The sequence below is a fragment of the Harpegnathos saltator genome, unplaced genomic scaffold, assembly GCF_003227715.2.
Source record: "Harpegnathos saltator strain DR-91 unplaced genomic scaffold, Hsal_v8.6 scaffold10, whole genome shotgun sequence".
Classification (NCBI taxonomy): domain Eukaryota; kingdom Metazoa; phylum Arthropoda; class Insecta; order Hymenoptera; family Formicidae; genus Harpegnathos; species Harpegnathos saltator.
This window is the reverse complement of record NW_020229873.1, coordinates 982,411-1,003,412: the sequence shown is the minus strand read 5'-3', so window position 1 is coordinate 1,003,412 and position 21,002 is coordinate 982,411. Positions and strand designations below refer to the sequence as shown.

At 37.3% G+C, this 21,002-nt stretch overlaps 1 protein-coding gene across 4 annotated transcripts; it reads right to left on the bottom strand.

Moving 5' to 3' along the window:
* Nucleotides 1–49: 49 nt before the first annotated feature.
* On the bottom strand, nucleotides 50–19,848 carry Npc1a (Niemann-Pick type C-1a). 4 transcript variants are annotated; one of them, XM_011152826.3, is made up of 20 exons: nucleotides 19,423–19,848; nucleotides 15,469–15,814; nucleotides 15,066–15,358; nucleotides 14,178–14,370; nucleotides 13,044–13,175; nucleotides 11,615–11,734; nucleotides 11,271–11,488; nucleotides 10,817–11,118; nucleotides 10,538–10,735; nucleotides 10,256–10,457; nucleotides 9,868–10,165; nucleotides 9,621–9,748; nucleotides 9,236–9,493; nucleotides 8,983–9,146; nucleotides 8,766–8,878; nucleotides 8,051–8,634; nucleotides 7,668–7,856; nucleotides 7,086–7,173; nucleotides 5,949–6,040; nucleotides 3,498–3,677 (listed from the first exon to the last, which is right to left on the bottom strand). In XM_011152826.3, the coding sequence occupies exons 1-20, from the start codon at nucleotides 19,537–19,539 to the stop codon at nucleotides 3,672–3,674; spliced, it is 4,041 nt and encodes a 1,346-aa protein (XP_011151128.1). In that variant the 5' UTR covers nucleotides 19,540–19,848; the 3' UTR covers nucleotides 3,498–3,671. The 4 variants fall into 4 exon arrangements, with proteins under 4 accessions (XP_011151126.1, XP_011151129.1, XP_011151128.1 ...); XM_011152825.3 differs by having other exon boundaries at nucleotides 3,499–3,677; nucleotides 5,870–6,040; XM_011152824.3 differs by lacking the exon at nucleotides 5,949–6,040 and having other exon boundaries at nucleotides 50–3,677; nucleotides 19,423–19,847.
* Between the last annotated feature and the right edge of the window lie 1,154 nt (nucleotides 19,849–21,002).

Here is a 21,002-nt window from a genome sequence, read left to right as displayed (position 1 = left end):
TTGTCAACTTTCTGAAATACGTATAAACGGAACAGGGTGACACACACGGTTACGGTCGTACAAACGGGAAAACTTTTATTCATATTCACGTGACAACTCAGACAGAACTCTGCGCGTTATTCTTCGGGTTCCTTCTTTTCTTTCCTTTTTTTTGGCTTTTCCCTTTCGTATATCTATCATTACGTTGAATCATTTTAACGCCTACGACATCTGCCCACCGCACGATATTTTATATTACTTTATACCGAAGCTTCTATTGATATGCAGTTCGCCATAATAGTGTACATACACGGTGCATATAAATCGAGAAACGTCAATTATATACTCTTCAAACGGGCCAGTATTAACGCAGAATGAACCGTTCAAAACACACGTCATCGCGAGCTCTTTTATGCTTGAGAATTAAGAGCACTTTCAAACGTGCCCTCTTTTTCTCCTCCAAACAAATATATAAAGATCGTTAACTTTCTTTTAATAGAACAGTATATGTACATATACTTTTTTCTTTGAAGTATATTCTTCCCTATATCTTTAAATATAAAAGTCGAGTGACTTGCTCTTTGAACGTTCCACCCTGTGTATATTAGATTTAGTGAAATTTAGGTACCATTCGTATCATATCGAACACACACATTTCTGCCAACCGACAAACTAAACCTGCAACAGTTTTACGACGTTCTCGCTTATACGGATTTATAAAATTACCTAACGCTTAAATAATCCACTGTCATTTCTCTTTCTTTTTCTCTTTCTCTCCTACGCATTCATCTGCACGCACTGCAGCAAGTTGGAGTAACAATATCGATTTGGAAGAAAAAATATTTATAAATTTTAAATCTGCAGTTTCTTTTTTTTTACCATATAAATTTTCACTTATAGTTTGTCTTGTTTTTTTCTCTTTGTCCTTTACTATTCTTCAAATTAGCTGCCTGGCTGTTGCCACATACTCTGATGACTATTGTGCGTTAATTTATAACAATGATTCTTCATAATGTTTGTTATAACTGTACATAGTAGTACAACTCTATAATAATAAATCGCATATACTGTCTACGTATTGTTCGACGATTGTATAAAGAAGTTTATGTTTCATATAAAATTGCTATGTTCGAAATCGTGACTGAGAGGAGTCTCGAATCGAGAAGCGAGTATCAAAGCGTACGTGTTGAGGAATGCGTAACCGTCATCAATATTGAATCAGCCAGTATATCAACATACTGACTCACCCATATCGCAACGAATGAGAAGAGAAATATCGAGTTACTGTGACATTCATATCATTATACTAAGGCTCCCAAACAATGATGTCATACATTAGGATTTCTCACAGGAACACGTGCTGATGTACGTGACTCAGCGGTGCACGGTACATGTTATCATCGCGCTCACACTACAACTGGATATCTGATTACCCGGATATTCGAAATCAGTTTTGATCCGAAAATTCAAAACCGCATTATACGGATAACAGATTCGTCATATATGTTGAACGAAAGCGTCGCACCTCTCGCAGAGAAAACTCACACCGACGAAGTACGTATGAAAAAATAAAAAATAGACAATTCTACTACGACCAGAGAAAACTAGTAATCAAGCTATCGCTGTTCTGTTTGACAGAAATCTTATTATCTAAATGTTTTTTTTTCGGGCCAGATCGTAAAACTCGGGCGTGAGTTTAAATCGATAAATAAGCTTCTTGCTGTTATGCGGGACGTATTTTCGCTCTCTGATTTTGCATGGTGATTCATCAAATTTTCGTTTCAAGAAAGAGATACACTCACCGAAACCTGTGTCTCGTGATTTGAGTATAACAACCAAAATGTAGCTTCAATTATTCAAGCATAATGTAGCAAACATGCGCCACGATCAATCAATTGGACAAAAATCGACAGAATGAAAAAAGATTCGCATTTAGTTCGGTAGGCATGTATGTCCCGGAAAATCAGAACTACAAAATTCAAAAATGAATTAATTTCCGAGATGTTACAATATCCGAACATAAAATTCAAATACTACATACAGAATAATATACACATATAACCAAAGATATATTTTATAATATTTCAGCAATGAGATTGTCTCAATACTCCCGGATATCGATACTATAATTTTTCAAAAAATTGTCCCACTTTTTAGATTTCGATTTTCTTACTCGGAACAATGCATGTCTACCTTTAGTTCCTCTGATATTTTCACTTATCGTAAATGAAATTTTTATTGTAATTACTTAACTCTATACATTTCAGTCGAATTAAATAATTATAACAGAATTTCACGAAAATTTCTCAGCAATTAGTGGATCAGTCACATATCATTGCCTGGCCGCGACTTAATACTTGACATATCGCAAATTTGGTACTTGTTTAATGCGGCAGAATATATTAGCTTAAAGACACAACGTATGTTGATACCTAATCGACAATACTGATACCTCCTATACATTCCGCGATGAAAATTTAACGTGAGACTTGAAAGCCTGGATCCTGATATAGATATCATTCCCATTAGCAAATATACAGATAGATCACCGTGTTTATTTCATTGGCCACGATCAACAATTCTTACGTGTCCGTTCATCGCTTAATTTTTTTTCTTTTCCTTTCAGTATATTTTACCTATGGACGGCATAAGTGCGAACGATTAAATTTGGTTGCATAAACTTCAAGTATGCGTCACGCACAACATACTACAGGTGATTAAAAAAGGCATCATCCGATATAAGAACTTTTTTATAGAGTTCCGAAGGATGAATATCTGTATTGATATTGTATTTTCCTTCTAGCTATCGATACCTCGATGTTCACAAAATATTCAAAATTATGAACAATAACCGGATATCAATATCAGAAAAAAGGATTCGCCTCATAGTGAAAAAATGCACTCACGTTGAAAAGAGGAAAATGCATTTTATATCTGTCACACGAGTTTTGTTACATACATCGTGATCTACGGAACATCGTAATCACAAACAGCTGTAAGAAAAACGAATTCATCCTAATTAAATTATTATACCATCTAAAGTCGATCGTATGATCGATCATACACGATCACGACAGACAATTCACTTGACAATATGCAGTCTAATATAATTAACGCCATATTAAAAAACAAGTTTACCCAAAATAAATACGTTATCGACAACGAATATCTATACAACTATACGAAAGAATTTTGTCACTAAAAAGAATATGCCAGGTATGAACTAAGATGGACATATTTCACCAGTAATCTCTTTTAGAATTCGGTAGATATATAATTCATGGGAAACTTTCTCTATATAGTATCTTGGTGAATATCCGAGAGCTCGTTGTAGCTCTCCCGTGACTTCATAAGTCACGATGTCAAACAGTTAAAAAACACGCTATTGACGCTTATATGATAGATGATCCGCTTCTTCTTGTTCTTCTTCTTCTTCTTCTTCTTCAGTCTCTCTAAGTACAAAAAATCGCGTCCGACGTGAAAGTCCGACGATTGAATTTATTGGCTTTAAAACAATACAGCGCGGTGATCAGTCACATCGATGGAGTTCACACTGGCGTAGGAAGTGGTCGGGCGTTGACGGTTGTCGTTTTGGAGTAGAGGAGAATCCGGCTCGTCACATTGGTGACGCCTAGTTTCACTTCTGGACCCGCTCGTGAGCTCGCGGGCTTGTCTACGCCCTCGGCGCGACATCACGCCTGAAAACAGACGTAAAGAATCAGTTATTTGAGTACATTTTCGAATTCAGCCACTCTCTCGCAATGTAGTTGCCGGTACAACATGCTTACTTATTTGGATCTACATCGATAGGAACGAATAATTGTCTTTCACACATGACTAATTGTTTGTACGAGATATACAAACAAATTACAAGCCAACAGCACCGAACGCAATACTTCACACGTGGCGAAACACTGCGTTGGTATTCGCAAAATCGAACATCAAATATTTCTTCAAACTACAAATTATATATACGAAATATATATATCATACACTTAAACATTATAATTAAATCATTCAATCATTAAATTATAATGATTAAATGATTGAATCATTACAGCTTATGCTTTAGAACGCATTACGGCAAATGTATGTATATTATTGTAATAACAATGTGAGTGAATGTATATTATGTATATTTTGTTATAGACAGAAATCAGAATGCAAGCGAAATATCGAAAACATAGTGTTATGTGGTTATTTGAAAACTGTCAGTGAACTGTGGAGTTCAATATGAAATTTGGAAACATGCTGTGAAACAGAGAAAATATAATTGCGATATGAAATGATCCTACTTGGTCTACGAATTTCTCACCACCAGTGATATTTTTTAATATTTCCATATCCCTCTGATATCACCGACACTTTTACAGCAGCATACAAGATCTATGTTTTTCCGAAACTCGTCGGAATATTCAACAGAAAATTTAGAATTGATTACCAAAAAGTTCGTAATTCCGGAGACGTTTCGCAATGTATACACGTGTAATGATTACAACTACAGAAATGTGACCATTCTGAGCCCTTTTCTCGAGAAATAAAATAAGCTTTATTCGAAATCTTATGTCACAAAAGACCAACATGACTAGTATTTTAAATTTGCAGCTACGCAAGGGAAGAGCAAGGAATATTAGAATTGGCGAAGTATAGAACGCTTTTCGCCCCCATCGCTCGAATCACTTTCTACGTGCGTAAGATTACAATCACATCATCCAGCAAGCTTATTGGCAAATAAATGTGGAATAGACAAGAAAATGAATGAAATGTGTAACATTTAAATATAATGTTGAATAGGTACTAATAAACATACACAAAATGCACAAGCACACTAGCATTATTAGGCAGTTGGTAGAACTCAAAATAAACCTTTACCAGAATCTAAATTTAGGGTAACATCAAAAGTTTTTAAAGATAAAGCAAGGATCAATTTTCCTAACAAATGATTCCAAAGCTAATAGAATTTTTCTTTCCCCTGCATATCCTGAAAAATTCTTTAAACTATTTTTAATCGGGACTATATAACAAATAATTTTTATTATATTTGAAGCAGTGAAAAGGACTCAAAAATCGCCAAAAATGATTATCCTGTTTTACGCGTATATACAGCCACTAGAAAATATATTGAATAACACAGAGAGTATCTTATCTGCTTAACCAAATAATAATGAAAACATACAAAAGCACACAGAAAGTGGTAGAAAATACTAACTAAATCATAGAATATACGATCATAATTACATATATACATACAAAAGCAAATCGTTACCAAGCAAATCGTTTCCTACCCAATTAGGTTCATTGAGATTATCAGAAAGATCTCAAGTACGAATTTTAGATAAATCGATATCGCTAAAGAAATCTTAACGACCAATTAACTGCTATTAAGCCAATATGAAAGCTAATAAGCACTTCACGCAGTACATTTGCTAGAGTGGATCTTAACTATAAGGTCCAAGCACTATATCTAAGTAATATTTTTCTTTTAATAAATATGCTCACTTATATATATATATATAATATATATATATATATGTGTGTTAGAAAGAGATATAATATAAAAAACTTAAATTATGAATTGAAAATTTAACATCACGTTATTATTCTAATCTGTGATATGTAAACGAGGATAAAAGATATATTATTTTCTACTAAAGGAAATTGCACTTCTTGGATGCATCAGCCAGTAAGTGTCACAACCATGACAATAACGTAAAGTACGACACTGCAAACAGTTTGGTCTATATATTGTGTGTAATACAAATAACACGTGGAAAGTATGACACATTTTTGAGATATGAAAAAAATGCCAGATGACTTTACCACACACAACACGTTACAACGTGAATGTTTCTCTTTCGTTTTTGCTTTGAAATTCAACCACTCTGCATACCTATCTATCTGTCACATTCGAGCACTTTGAACGTAGGTGTGGTTGTGGTAGGTGTGGGGAGAGAATTGTGTTTGCTTACACGTTGATTCAAAGCCGTCTCTTGCACATTGTCCAGGTTGCCCCGCAATGCTCTCTTATGATTGGCCAACTTCTCTCTGTTCATGGGCGAGCCTAGAATCACCAGCAGCCATGACGCGAGTCCGCATATTATAATCACAATCGCGTCTTATATAACTGATCCCTTTTTTCAGCAAAAGTAATTAAGCGCAGGCGTATTAGCGAATAGTTTTTGGCGTAACAACATCTGAGTGTAAATTATTACGAATATCACAAAATTATATGACTTCTGCCAAATTCGCAAAAGCTGCTCACATCGTGAGAAAGATGCTCTAGGATACCTTTCTGCATATTTGTGCGCTTACAGGGATATGAAAATAAGATCTCAATTAACATAACACTGGTGTTTTTCGAGAAAGATATCGTGCGTTTCTTTGTTTTCGAATTGAAATTTTCAAAAATCTGAAACGCAATCATCGTACAAGCATGATAGTTTCAAGCATGCCCCTATTTATTCAACATTGATAAAACCTAAATTTGTGCGAGAAACGTTTCATGCGATATAAAGCATTAATATTTCATTGAAAATCCTTAAACTCAGATATGAGACGATCCGTAATCTGAGAACTTGTACATAAAGTTCTACTCCTACATTATCATACTTTCCTTGCCGTAATGTGTTTGTGTATTGAAATGAGTTTTAAGCTTTAAAAAATTAAAGCCAACATGATGGGTGTGAATTCGAAAAAGATTTGTGTCACTAAGGAATATAACACAAACTTTACACTTACATTCATAATTAACACGTTGAATGCCACGCTAGTTTTACAGGGATTGCCCGTGGCGCCACGATGAATTTTTTATTATGCGATACAATTATGTGTGAAATATTATCGACAACATGTATAAATAAAACTATTTTTATGTTTTATACTGCATTAATTTCTTCAAACCATTGTAGTAACGATGGTAATAATGAAGAATTTTTAAATATTGACATTTGTTCTAATTATGTATTTCTACTAATCTTGGCGCGCCGGTCACCGGTGGTCCCCACGGTGCTACCGCCAAGTTGAGTGCCGGTCACCGGTGACCCCCGTGGCATTCAACGTGTTAATGTGTCAAAAGAAAAAAGAAGTTCATACAAAACATTCCTCACCTATGTAACTTAGCAATACTGGTAAAAAGATGAGACCATGCGCTGCTCCGAACAGTACAATGCCTAGATACATCCTGAAGTAAAATACCTGCAAAAATACTCATTTGACTAGTGCTGTTTTACAGAATTGAATATGCATGTGTGCAATATATGCAAAACGTTATCTATTTCCTTGCCTATGCAGAATGTCGACCCTCCGACATGTTCATAAAAAGAAAAATTTATTGTACTACTCTTTAATAATAAGTTAAATATATTAATAAATACAATATGTAATAAAATCATAAATATATAAATACAATTATAATAAAAATATAAATATAATTAATATAAGTACTAATAAATTTAATAATAAATTAGTAAATTTAACAATTCCAATCAAAATTCAAAACACAAAGAAAAGGAACAAATAACTTACCAATTAATAGTTTTTAGATGCAGTAGAACTAAATTTGAATTTTTTGATCGCGATAATTTAAGAAATTAGGATCAAGATACTGGTAGTTTACTCTGTTACTAATTAGTATATACCACCGTATATATATATTATTTTATTGTATTGCTATAGAAAAAAAAACCAACCTGGAAAATCTGGCTCTTGGCGAAGCCGAGCACTATAATGCCGCCAAACTTTGTTAGAGTGATACCACTGAATACAGAGCTTCCCATGTTCGTCAAGGCATCCGCAACTCTATCCACTCTAGTCGCTTGAACAGACACCGAGAAGGAGTGCACTAGATGACTGCAAAACTCGACAGCTATGCCGACCGCCTGTAACAAGAAAATCAATTTGTAGGAAGAATTTTTTAATGGCATTATTCTTCGCAGCTCTTAACACTGACTTTCTTCTTTTCATAATACTATGTAATATGTACACGCTTCGTACTTAAGGAAGAAAATGCAGTCAGGAACGATCGTGAAGATATTACTGGTTAGAAATGCACTGTTTGTAAAAATCAACTTACCATAACGAGATTCACCAGAGATACCGCGTTCAAAGTTATATGCCACCAGTACATCAGGCCACCGATATTTACGACGATCATCGTGATCGTGATTAGAACAACTAACGACGAGAAGATGTCCAGACCCATCAACAAGAAGGTAACCAGGAATATAGCGAACAATGAGATCCCGATACTTTGTAGCGTGTCGGGCCACATGGTCAGATACTGTTCATAGAATACATAGAAAACACTATAGGGGAACACCTCTACCGTGGTGTTTTGGCCAAGACTTTTTATGTTGCAGTTGATCATGTCGGTGATGTTCGCCGCCACGTCTCGGGCAGCTCTCATGGACTCGTAATAATCCGCCGATGTCTTCAGGATAGTATGATATGCCATGAAATACGAAGCGCCCACCGTCGACATTCCAGTTTGAGGATCCGTAACGTAATTCACAGCATGCCCGTAAGCTGCATGGCCAGCTTTTGCGCATCTGTCGTCGGGATTGTCTTGTAGGAAGAACGACACATACCTGTTGAAGTCGGTAGGCACCGGTCTATTGTACTTGTTTAGCGTGATGTTACAAGAGGGACAGTTGAAATCTGTCGAAAAGGAAACATGGTCGAATTAAGACGATGAGTCTAATGACATAAAAGATATTGTAAAATGACGAAAAAAAAAAACTTCCAGTTCATTATTCACCGATGCTATTATTCGTGACAAATATACGTACCAGAGTGTGGACAGAAGGAATTGTTCCCGGAGAAATATTTGCAGCAATTGGACAAACCCGACCAATCGATATAATCGTCCATCCATGACGAAGCAGGCTTGGCTATATAGGTTCTGAAAACAAAGGAAAAATTAAATGCTCTCTATAAGGGCTGAATACCAGAGTGGTTTAAATTATTCGCAAAGCTGTTCTCGACTTTCTTCGTTGTATAATGTACCTGTTTGGCTGTTTGGACGCGATGAAGACCTGCGTCGAAACTGAATCGTTGTTGCAGTATTGTCCACCGCAGATTAAATTTTGAGTTTTCATGTCTGAATAATTTAGGCCATCCTTAATGACAAAATACATCGGCGGCCCGATCGACAAGTAACTGTTTAAGAACTGGAAACAAAAACGCGGGTGATTTTGATGTTTTACGATTTACACTCAATCTGGCGCAAACAATAACAAACCCGATATTACTGACGTACCTGGAAATACTTGAGTACATAACTATCCTCGGGCATAGAGAGTTCTTGATCTAGGCCAATTTCGATGTGCGGTACCACGGCGATACTGCTGCACAGCCAGCCAAAGAATATGATCATCACGACCACGCGAACCCACTTCTTCAACAATAACGGGACGTACGCGACTTTGAAGATTTTGTATAACATCCCGTCTACCACTTCTTCCCCGTTATCTTTCTTGGAACCACGGATGAAGCAGCAGACGTCTAATCTGTTATTCTGAAATTACACGTATCAAAAACGCACGCGTTAGACACTTATATCAAATAAAATTTGCAAAGAGTTTTTAATAATTGAAGATTTCAGCTTCCAATGTGTAAGTATACTTTCATTTCGTATAACGTACCGCTTGTCGAATCGTATCAAGCGCCAAGAGACTGACGAAGCACGTAATTTGCAATATGAAGTCTACTAACAATGCCATTCCAGCATAGAGAGCAAACGCTCTCACGGCAGGCATATCGGACAGACTACCTGCGAAACAACGCAAAAACTTCAATCAGAAAAGCAGTGCATTCAAAGATACAGCGGTAACTTCGTTCGTTTCAATTTAAACATATATTTTTAATTCGTTATATCATGTCAATACATACCGAGGAAGAAGCAGCAGCTTTCCGATACACTAGTGAGTAACATGCTGGGTCCAACCTGACCCAACGTACGACCGATGTGTTCCGGTATCGACTCGTTCGGACGTCTGCTTTCCCTCTGATGAGTTTGAACGAGGATAAAGATGTTGTCCACTCCAACCGCCAAGACCAAAAAGGGGATAACTTCAATGATGATAAGCGTAGCCGGTACACCGATGAAACCAAACAACCCAACCGAGCAAATTACAGACGCCAACACAATGAGCACACCTCCGAGGCCCAGAGTGATTTTGGAGTCATGCTAAAATATAGATCACATCGTAATATGTAAACACGCACATGATACACGCGAATGAATGCAACGAATATTGCGTTTAATGTAGACACTTACCAAAAGGCGACCGCAGGTTCGAATCTGGCCGAGTGAAATCGCGATGTATGCGAACATGATAACGTAAGACACCAAAATCGTTAGAATATCAGACTGGGACTCGCGATTCAGCTCGTCCTCGATCGAGCGCTCAGACGTAAACGCAATATCCATGAATGCTGGCTTCTTCGTTGCTGTCCAGTTCTTCATGAATTGGATGAAGCTGGTGCCAGACGGAACACGAGATGAACGATACGATCTCACGCGATTCGAATTCGTTGACTAATAAAAAAACAAGCTCACCTCTCTTCCCACTCCATGGCGGGCAGCAATTTGCCTTTATTATGATAATTGTTGACGAGAAAGGTGATAATGATGGCGGTGGCCTTTTCATACGGTGGATTATAAAGATCTTGACCCGGAGCCAAGAATCCGCCCACAGCGATCGCTGGTTCCACTGGGCCGCCGTAAAGAGCGAGACAAGCAGGATTATAAGCATTCCTGAAGAAACATGCGGAGATAAGTACAAATATATCGAACGATGGAATGTTATACATCTTTATTTGCGACTACTATACTTACTGTGAGCAAGCTCGGAAGTGGTCCAGATAGTTGACCGTAAAGTTGCCCTCCTCGTGTTCTTCTTCGAACGTCGATAAACTATCTTGCCAATAACCCCAAATACTCTGGATAGTGCACTGCGATATCGTCGTTGGACCGGTAAATGGCCCACTTAGAGGCGCAAAGCATATGTCGGCTAATGTGTAGTTATTAGGTGTAACTATATTTTTAATTCCTTCTTGCAATTCATATATCGTTTTCAGGAAAGTGTCATTGAACACTGGACCAAAGACAATAGGACCATTGGTCGTGTTATGTACAATCTGTAATCAATTTCGAGTTTAATGTAATAAAAACTATTAACAAAAATAAAGCACCTGTGATACCGTTGCCGCGAGGATCATCGTCATGTAACTATTCATTACATTAAAAAAATATAATGTAACAACGATGACGACTTTGACGGATTACTTACATCTGGCAAACCAACAGAAGTTATGATAATTTGTTCATTTCGATAGAAAGGCTCAAAGTGTTGGTCGAAATATTCTCTTTCGACACGTGACCGAGAATGCGGTGACGCCCACAATTCCACAGGATCTGTAGTCACTTTAATGTATTTAATGCCGTGTCCCAGGCCGACAATCAATAGGAAGCCAAGGAAAAGTATCGCCCAAGGACGAGAAGCGCAGACTGCAAGAAGACATTAGTCGTATGTTAGAGAAAGAAGCGCAATCATCGAGAAACAATCTAAGAAATTTATATCACATAAAGGTCAATTCTGTAATGTATAAGATACAAAGTGACATTTTCACTTACCTGTTCCCCATTTGCAGAAGAATTCTTGCAATAGTTTGTCCGTTCCTGCGCCAAGTTTTTCGATGAAAGTGGATCGTTCTTCGTCAAATCCACTCGGTATATCATCCGTAGATATAACACCTGAAACATTGATAACATAAAGTACAACAAATTTCTATTCAACTCGTATCAAATATCGATCAAAATTAAACATGATTATGCGACACAATTTTGAATACAATGCTGCAAATAACTAATAGCTTGTAATCTATGGTTTATGTAACAATGTTACATAAATTACAGATTTACTACAGCGGACTTAAGATTTATTACAAAAAAGCACACTGATTTCTAAAATAAATGATATTTATGAAATTGACGTAACAATTAAGAATAAGTTGTCCTGATAACTCTTAATTATTAGAGATATTAATATAATTAAAGTACGAAATAACGCTTAATATATAAACTTATAGTAGCTATAACTATCAAAATTCGAAAAAGTCTTTCCAACAACATTAGGAATTCCATCCTATTAATGATACAAAATATATAAATTTATATTTACATTTTTTATCGGAATATCTTGCACGTATTGCATGGTTGACATTTTTCTTACTGGACATGAATTTACTATCGTGTTATTTATTTACTTCTGAAACCTTTCCCAATGCTGTCACGAAGATTTCTACGTCATTAAGCTTCATTAGAACAGTACATGTCACTTATCTTCTAATTAGATACTTAAAGCAGTGTCTAGCAGTATCACATAACACATTGTAATCAAAACATGCAAAACATGAAGTAGTATGAAAAACTTTAACACAGTAGAATGAAACATAGACTTACATGACACAATTTTTGTGAGTAAGGGAACGTACACATAATGTTCCTAATTGAGAACATCAAAATCGTATGTATTTTTTCGTTCGAAATTTGGGACTATAATTTTTTATTATTAATTATTTTATTATTATTAAATGGCATCTGTTTGAGAGGAAGAGCGTCACTTCATGCATAAAAGAGATTGTTACGCAGCGTAATGTATTGGATATGATCTCACCGAGCTTCTCACATGCTTCTTGTCAATATTTTTGCGTATCGATTGTATAAAAATATGTCAAATGTCGCTCTTAAGCTGTTTGTATCTTATCGAGTGGCATCAAGCAGTTAATTATAATTTACAATGACTTATGCTATCGTATAAGTCATAAGATTATATCTCGTCATTGAACGCCAAATTAAGACGTACGTCATAATAAATTCAAGAGCAGATAGAAAAAAACTAGTCTGATATGTGGAAGATGACACCTGAAGGGGATGAATCGACGAAGCTAAATTAAAGCAAGAGACACAAGAAAAAAAGATGAAGCAACGGAAAAATACAATCGGAGCAACAACGATTACAGTAACAGACATCGACTATATGTTTAGAATCGGGAGAACCTACTAGAACGCTTAGACTGAAGTGGGCTGTCTTCCTGGTCAGCGGCGAGGGCAATACGAGCACCATCTCCTGGGTGGTGTAATCCGGCAGCTAGCCGTCTACCCACCTGTCTTCCTACTTCCTCCCCTCGTGCAACTATACATAAGCGCACGCATACATACCAACTTATTATAGTCGTTATTATACTTGTTGCATTCTCGCTATACGTATCATTTAGTAATTAAATATATATTAAGTAGTCAACATAATAACGACAAATACTCCATACAGAGACAAAGTTATTAAATTACACTCATTAGGATCAAAACTATGTAGAGTTACGCATGTCTTTGTTTGTGAAATAACAAGGGTAACCAAGGAGTTAGTACAAAAATGTTAATATAATTATATTAATAACATATTAAAGAAAGAAAGCTGATTTCTTTGTGCTACATATTATACATCGAATGTTTAATAAGCTGAAGTGAATGATATGTCCATCATGAGAATGCAAAAAATTGATCAACATAGAACCAATTTTCGAACAATCTTGGAATTGTTAATGATAAACAATATTATATATGCTGTAATTTCTACATAGTTTTGAATATAAACATTATTCCCTGGTTCGATTTGCAAGTGCAATTGTACGATTATACATGTTAAATAATTATTATACTTTCAAAATATTTCCCCATTACTTTCCACAAAAATGTTTCTCCAATACCTTAGAATATTGTAAGTAGTTCTTGGCGCTTTGGATAAAGTAAAATAAGTGCAGGATAAAGTCTCACCGCAACCGAAAGATAAATAGCAACAAGAAATTATGCATAATAAAGAGCGAAAATTAATGGCATGGCGGTCGATCGATCAACATATTTTCATTGTCTCCTCACTTATTTTACACATTAAGGAAGATTAATAATAGAGTTACACAAATGAATAAAATTAGTCACTAGTGTATCCAATAAATCATCAATAAACTGTGCAAAATGTAACAAACAATAAAGACAGCTTCAATCGAAAGGTACACACTGCATTTTCCATTTTCGTAATTTGTGCCGCAAAAATATTTAGCAGTTCTCTTTCGCTGTTTTATATATATATATAATTTTTAAGAGTATACCTTTTATGTAGCACAAACGGAGAATTTCTTACCTATACGCTTCCTCTGACTGAAACACATCACTAACAAGAGGAAAAGACAGGTCCCACATACGAAGATAATAGTCATCGTAACTTCGTAGCCATCGTATCCGAATATCGAGAACGGTTGTGGCAATGGAGGCGCCGGTGGTGGTACCGGGCAACTCTGTTCGCAATCGACGCAGCTGCATGCTGGAGTATTTTTCTGTAAAATGTAAAAAAGCAAATCCATTAGTCTTTCAGTCGAAGACAGGTCGTTACATCGTTTTTTACAATTCTGTAATCTCAAAGGAAAAAAAATAGAACGCGACTTTCCGCAAATGGAAAACTACACAAATGTGTCTTAATCGACACGTGTTAAATAATTAACATTTTATTACATCATCGCGTTTATTCATCGCTCTTTGCGAAGCATGATATAAAATATCACGGTGATAAAGTATTATCAATACGTACAAATTGCATGATATATTTAAGCATAAAGTCCAACGAATCGTATCTTCTTTTACGATCCCTTCATTTACGACAAGTGAATGACCATGAAGCATTGCTTACACGATCTTCCTGTCATTTCCTTATCGCTGTTTGTATTGTTATTGCATAAATCGCATATGAAATATTGTGGGGAATTACTATCACACGGAGTAATTTGAAACACGATTTTACAATACCATGAACTCACTAATGATATCCATAAAGAGTCAAAACCTGTTCTGCAGAGCAGGGACTCTTACACGTGTTAATGACATCGAAGAAGAGTCAGTTACGTTTATTAACGACTTCATACCGTGAATAACTCTAATTATCTTAAAAGAGCACCCACGTACGATATACATGTACGACATTGTAGAGCACACGTATACTTCTACATATCGTTCTTTCAAAGAATAATTAACTTACGTTTAGTGCTTTGTTACATGGTGTGACCTGTGGGTCCAGCGGTTCGAACGAATTAACGGGTCCGTCTGTGTTCACATACGTAATTTGGAACGGCACATAGGCGTTGTTCGCCGCATCGCCCATAAAATGGAACCACTTGAGCGCAGTGCATCTACTCGCTCCCCAATCACCGCACATCAAATCCAACGCTAGTAATCCGGTGCTCGGTAAAGATACCTTGTTGCACGAGTTAAACGTTCCCTCGAGATACTTGTTCGTTATGTACACGTCCACCCCGTTAATGTATTCTACATCTGCAAGGAGAAACGTAAAATTGTCATCGAAATGCCAACTGTGGAAAAACATCGGAACTCGTGCAGATTTTGTTCGAGTCGCGAAAGATAAAATACAAGTGAGGAATTACCGTTCGCTCGGGCTTTCTCCGTAATATTCATAAATTTGCTTTGGTTAACAGCGCATGTGAAATCACAAATATGCTTCACTAAATTATCTAAGCAGCTAGGGCATCTCTTGAGAAAGTTCGACGCGATATTGATGTTCGAGTCTAACGTCACAAGCTGCTTCACGTCGCAGCAGGTGTTAATTCCTTTGCCGTTGTCCACCAGCAAGTGCGGACAATGCTTGGCCAGCAATTTCTGTCCTTCGGGCTCCAGCAACTTCGCCGGTCCATCGTACGGACAGTTCTTCTTGTGAAAGTCCATGTAACACTCCCCGTACCACACACAATGATCGCCATCGTCAGCAGAAACCTGTATTTTTTTTTCAAATGACATGTTAGAAACTGATGAAACTAACATACTGATAAAAATAACGTCCATATTTTCGCGTATAAAACAAATTCAGCGTTGTTGCGCAAACCACCAGTGCAGTGATATTGAGTAATATATAATAGCGTATATATTTAGAGATATTTCTTAGACACAATATAAATTTAACACTAGAACCACTGACGATTAATACGACCCACTTTCACCGGAAGGGTCAAAGCGACAGGTTTTTGGCAGGATACATTATGCAAAGGGAAAAATGTTGATTTCTTTCAAGATGAATCAACATGTTATCAACATGATGAAACGCATATATATACGTTTATATGTAAATTTGGATTTTCATAAAAGATGACCGGTTATTTTTGACCGCTTGGCAATTGTATTGTTAATTTTATCACCGGACACTGGTATCGCATATAAAGCAGTCTAAATAAGATCGTTTGTCGCGCGACAAGTTTCATCAGCCACGTTCGAGGCGCATACAAAGAAGAATTATTGCATAAGGCGTCTCCTAATTGAGTTCTTCGTGACCCCCGTATTAAAGTCTGATATAAGATTTATTTGGCGCAATGAGCTGAATTAATGATTTAATATGGCTACTTTGAAGTGCCGTGCTGAACGAGGAACTCCCACGGCGAGGTCTGATAGAAGTTAAAAATAAATAAATTGCTCGTAAATGAGACATAAGTGGGAGAAAAAGAAAGTTTATCTCGCGATACCAGATATAGAATTCTCCGCGTTATGACATTTACGTCTGAGGTATTGATATTTATATCAGTCGATTTTTAACGATATCTATAACGCGGTATTCGTTTAATTTGTTGCACTATGTCTATTTTTTTCCATTGATATATTTTCGTATTTATGGTGTATCTCGTATTTGTCGTGGGACAAATGTTTGACCGAGAACACAAAAAATTCGCAAACTGTTCTCCTAAAATTCTCCCGGTAAAAATGAAACAACAAGCAACGTGACAGTGCTGTCGTGCAGAAAACTACACACTTATTCGTACTATAAAAAAGAAGAAACTTTCCACACATCGGCTTTATGCAAGTCACTGTTCCGCAAAAGAAATCGTAAAACATACGATTATACGAATAAGTGTTACATTTCCGAACGTGTCTGGCACAAACTTACCTAGAACAAAAAAAAATATTTTCATCCATTCCGGCGAGCGATTTCGAATTACAAATAAAAAGTGCATTTTTTTTCGCAAAAGCGAAATACGAATATACATTTATCGCAAAAGATTTATAGTTCTCGTTTTTTGTCCTCTCAATGTTGTACTGAGAAGTAGAAGTAATTCTCGAATAAATTCGTAAATTTTAATGGACGTAGAAAAGCGAGTTTCATTATTCCGTTTTTACCGTATACGATGCTTTTGCAACATTCGACCAATAACTGATACGTGCACAGGTGAGTCGAAGAATTCTCATTAGCGGAAATGTACGCTGATGAACATCAGATATGCATGTCGATTAATTTTAGTTGCATTTATAAGGCCCAGTTCCACAACTTGCTTTAAACGGAGTTTAAGCAAATTGTGGAACTGGGCCTTATAAATGCAACTAAAGAGATACACCATAAATACGAAAATATATCAATGGAAAAAAATAGACATAGTGCAACAAATTAAACGAATACCGCGTTATAGATATCGTTAAAAATCGACTGATATAAATATCAATACCTCAGACGTAAATGTCATAACGCGGAGAATTCTATATCTGGTATCGCGAGATAAACTTTCTTTTTCTCCCACTTGCGTCTCATTTACGAGCAATTTATTTATTTTTAACTTCTATCAAACCTCGCCGTGGGAGTTCCTCGTTCAGCACGGCACTTCAAAGAAAGGCCTAAATATTAGGTTTCAAATTTCGTCGAACGATAATAATCGTCAATAATTAACACGCAGCCGCGTACTTTCACGCATTTAATTCATTTTTGACGAAACAGATTAAGAGATTCGAAGATATATGGAAAGAAAAGACGGTGAATGTTTGACGATACTTTACCAAGCGGTCTTTTTTGTAATAATCGACAAAAGCTATAAGATACACATATAAATTTTTAGACAGGAATTTAAGGTTACTTGTAGGGGAAAAAAACTCGAAAAAATTTGCTTTGCATTATTTAAATTATGGAAATTATGGAAATTTCTTATCATTCGTTTGAAACGTACATTTTCTAACCTAACCTAACCAAACCTTTTCGTTGACAGTTTCGTTGAATTTGATTTGAATAGGTTAGATCTGATTAGAGTTAGGAGCTTCAGTTTGCTTGGAAATTTACAGATTTGTATATACGTGAAATAACGTAACAATAAATTTCACTTTGTATGAAAAACATCGATCGATGTACAGCAAATATTTTCGAAGTATTTCCTACAAAAACTAAGTCCTTGAAAAACTTGTATATGTGTACCTTTTTATAGCTCGTTTTGTTAATTATTATAAGTTCACGGATCTTTCCCGATGCAGTAATATTTCCAAACATTTACCAAAAAGATTCTCCGAAATTGCGTAAAGTATTCGATCATGGTATTTAAATATCACGCTCGTGTCGTGTTCGAGATAAAAGAGCACGCGACGGAAAATAAGTTGCATTTTCTCCTTTTTCCTCAGTCCGCAAATACCAACGTATCCTCGTTTCACTCTGGGTGCCGAAAGTTTTTATAAGTATAGGAAGTACAGAAAGAATGGGAAGTTATTGAATGATGGACAGAGGGGCTTAGTCTGTAAGACCTCGACGGTGCATTTTCTTTGTTCAACACCGAATAGCCTGCTTGGCGGCGCATCGCTAACGTCGTTTAGCGCTGAATCAATCGTGGTTAATTCAATTCTTCCCCCCCGTATTCATGTCAGGTTACCCGAGACAATCCCTGGCGCGGTTATTGACGGTTGCGAAGGATTCGTAAACGGCGCGAATTAAGCCGACTTACACACGCTGATAATCAGACTAAGGTGTATCAAAAGATTACCCACGTCTCGACATGAAGTCGTACACATCAATGGAATTCGGACACGAGGACGCCAATGTGTCACCAAACAGAAAAAAAATGCGTTCAAGTCCGTGATACATTTCCCGTCGACCTCGACTTAACCGTCAACGAAGCGTCATCGAGTGTCGTCCTAGAAGCGACGACGAATTTGCTTTTCGAGCGAGGCATCGGATTCGCGAAGTTCGTGAGTTGAGTAAGAGAGAGAAAGAGAGAAAGAGAGAGAGAAAGAGAAAATATATAATTAAATTTTATCCATCGAGGGCGCGCAAGGGAGGATGATGGAGGACGACGATAGGCCTTCGCGGCGATCGGCTGAGATGACGTCACGCGACGCGAGACGTGCGCGCGCGGGCACCACTTTCCTTCCTTCTACTCCTTGCTTGGGGTGTGGACGCGGTACAAATAGACGTAAATCGCACACAAGCTGAGGAAATTCAAGGAAAACGGCTAGTCAGAGAAAAGGAAACTGATGCGCGAATACATACGTACACACACACACACACATACGCATGAGCGTAGCAGAAGGACGCGTACATAATACCTCATCGTCGTTGTCATCACCGTCACCGTATATACGTCACTCACCGGATTTGTAAGACTGAACAAGGTCAACAGTAGCCAGAGAACACCGTGCGTCACCATCGCGCCCGTCAATGTCCTCCGACGGCACGCTATCGTTGTTACACTAGTCCTATTGTGCATCGCAAACAACGTTCTTTGTGTTGCTCCGTGATGTTACTTGCGCGCGCGTTATGCCCGGAGTTGCCCGATTTTTCTCGCTCGATGCGCACTTAACCTCGTTTTTCGACGATTCACGATACGTTCGGATATGTGATGCGTATCAGGGAACGATCATCATCGCGTTACAAGCGACTTGCAGAGTCTGAGACACAGATGACGACGATAAGAATAACACCGACCGTCGTTCTGCGTCTCACGAGCGACCTCCGATCGACCGCGACGTTTAACTATCGTCTATCGTCGTTCGCTGCTGCGTCACTGACTGACCCCCACCGCTCCGACTCGAGCGTCGCTTGGCGCCTCTCGGTCGCGCTCGGTACTGATCGGCACCGCTCGGCTATCGTCGGCACTGATCAGCGCGACGCGGCAACTAACATCAATTTGAATCGGAAATTGGACGCGTAGCATGCGACATACGATTGCGCGTTTCTGTTCTTCACTCTCTCTCTCTCTCTCTTTCTTTCTTACTTCCTCCGCGATGTGTTGCGCGAATAGTTTTCGACGTGATTAAACTGTATGATAGTGGAATGAGTAATCTGCTCGATCGAACGCGATGTTTACGAAAGATATTTACACGATGGAGCGATGAAATGTAAATCGGTATTTGTTGACTTCCTTGAGTCGTCTCTCTCTTTCTTTCTGTTTCTCTTCGTTGCGCTGCCAAGCGAGATTTGGCAAAGTTGACACGTATAGGCGTTGATAAGCTGAAGTATTATGACACTGTGTGATTGATTGATAATTAATAAAAGAAACGTGAAGAATCCGGAAAAACGTAATTATATGATTCGCAACCGGTCGTGAAACTAGAATTTCTAGAATTTTTTAAATGAGATTAATCCTTGCATTTCTAAAATATTTCGTGTAAATTTATGTTTTGTTCAAGCTTATCGGAAACTCGATTTACGTCATTTTTTAAATAAAGCGAAGATAGTTTGAATTCAGGAAGAATGACTTGCTTCTAAGGAGCTAGATATTGGTCTTAATAAACTCCGAAGGCTTATCTCTTTTTTACGCTTATCTCTCGATTGTTACCGTTTATGACGGTTGGGAAATGAGTCATCGTGATCTTTCCTAAGTAACAAGATACGTTAAAGTACTGGTTCTGCCGTTAAAATCGGTCAGTACTTTCACATGAAAACGTAAAATGGAACAACCGGATTCGGCCTTTGAGATCGTGGAGAAAAATTTCCTCTCCGCCCTTCGATTCATGTAATTCTATCAAGATGCTATATTTCCGTATATTTCATAGAATTGAGTCATTAGACAGAAATGCGCATGATGATGCGCATCAGAAATGGTTGACCACGACGTATACCTATCTTTAATGCTCTTTGATCGAGGAATCGGAACAAAGCATACGCACTTATTTATTATACTATCTACAGGGACATTTATAGATATCTATAGGGCAATGCTATATTGTT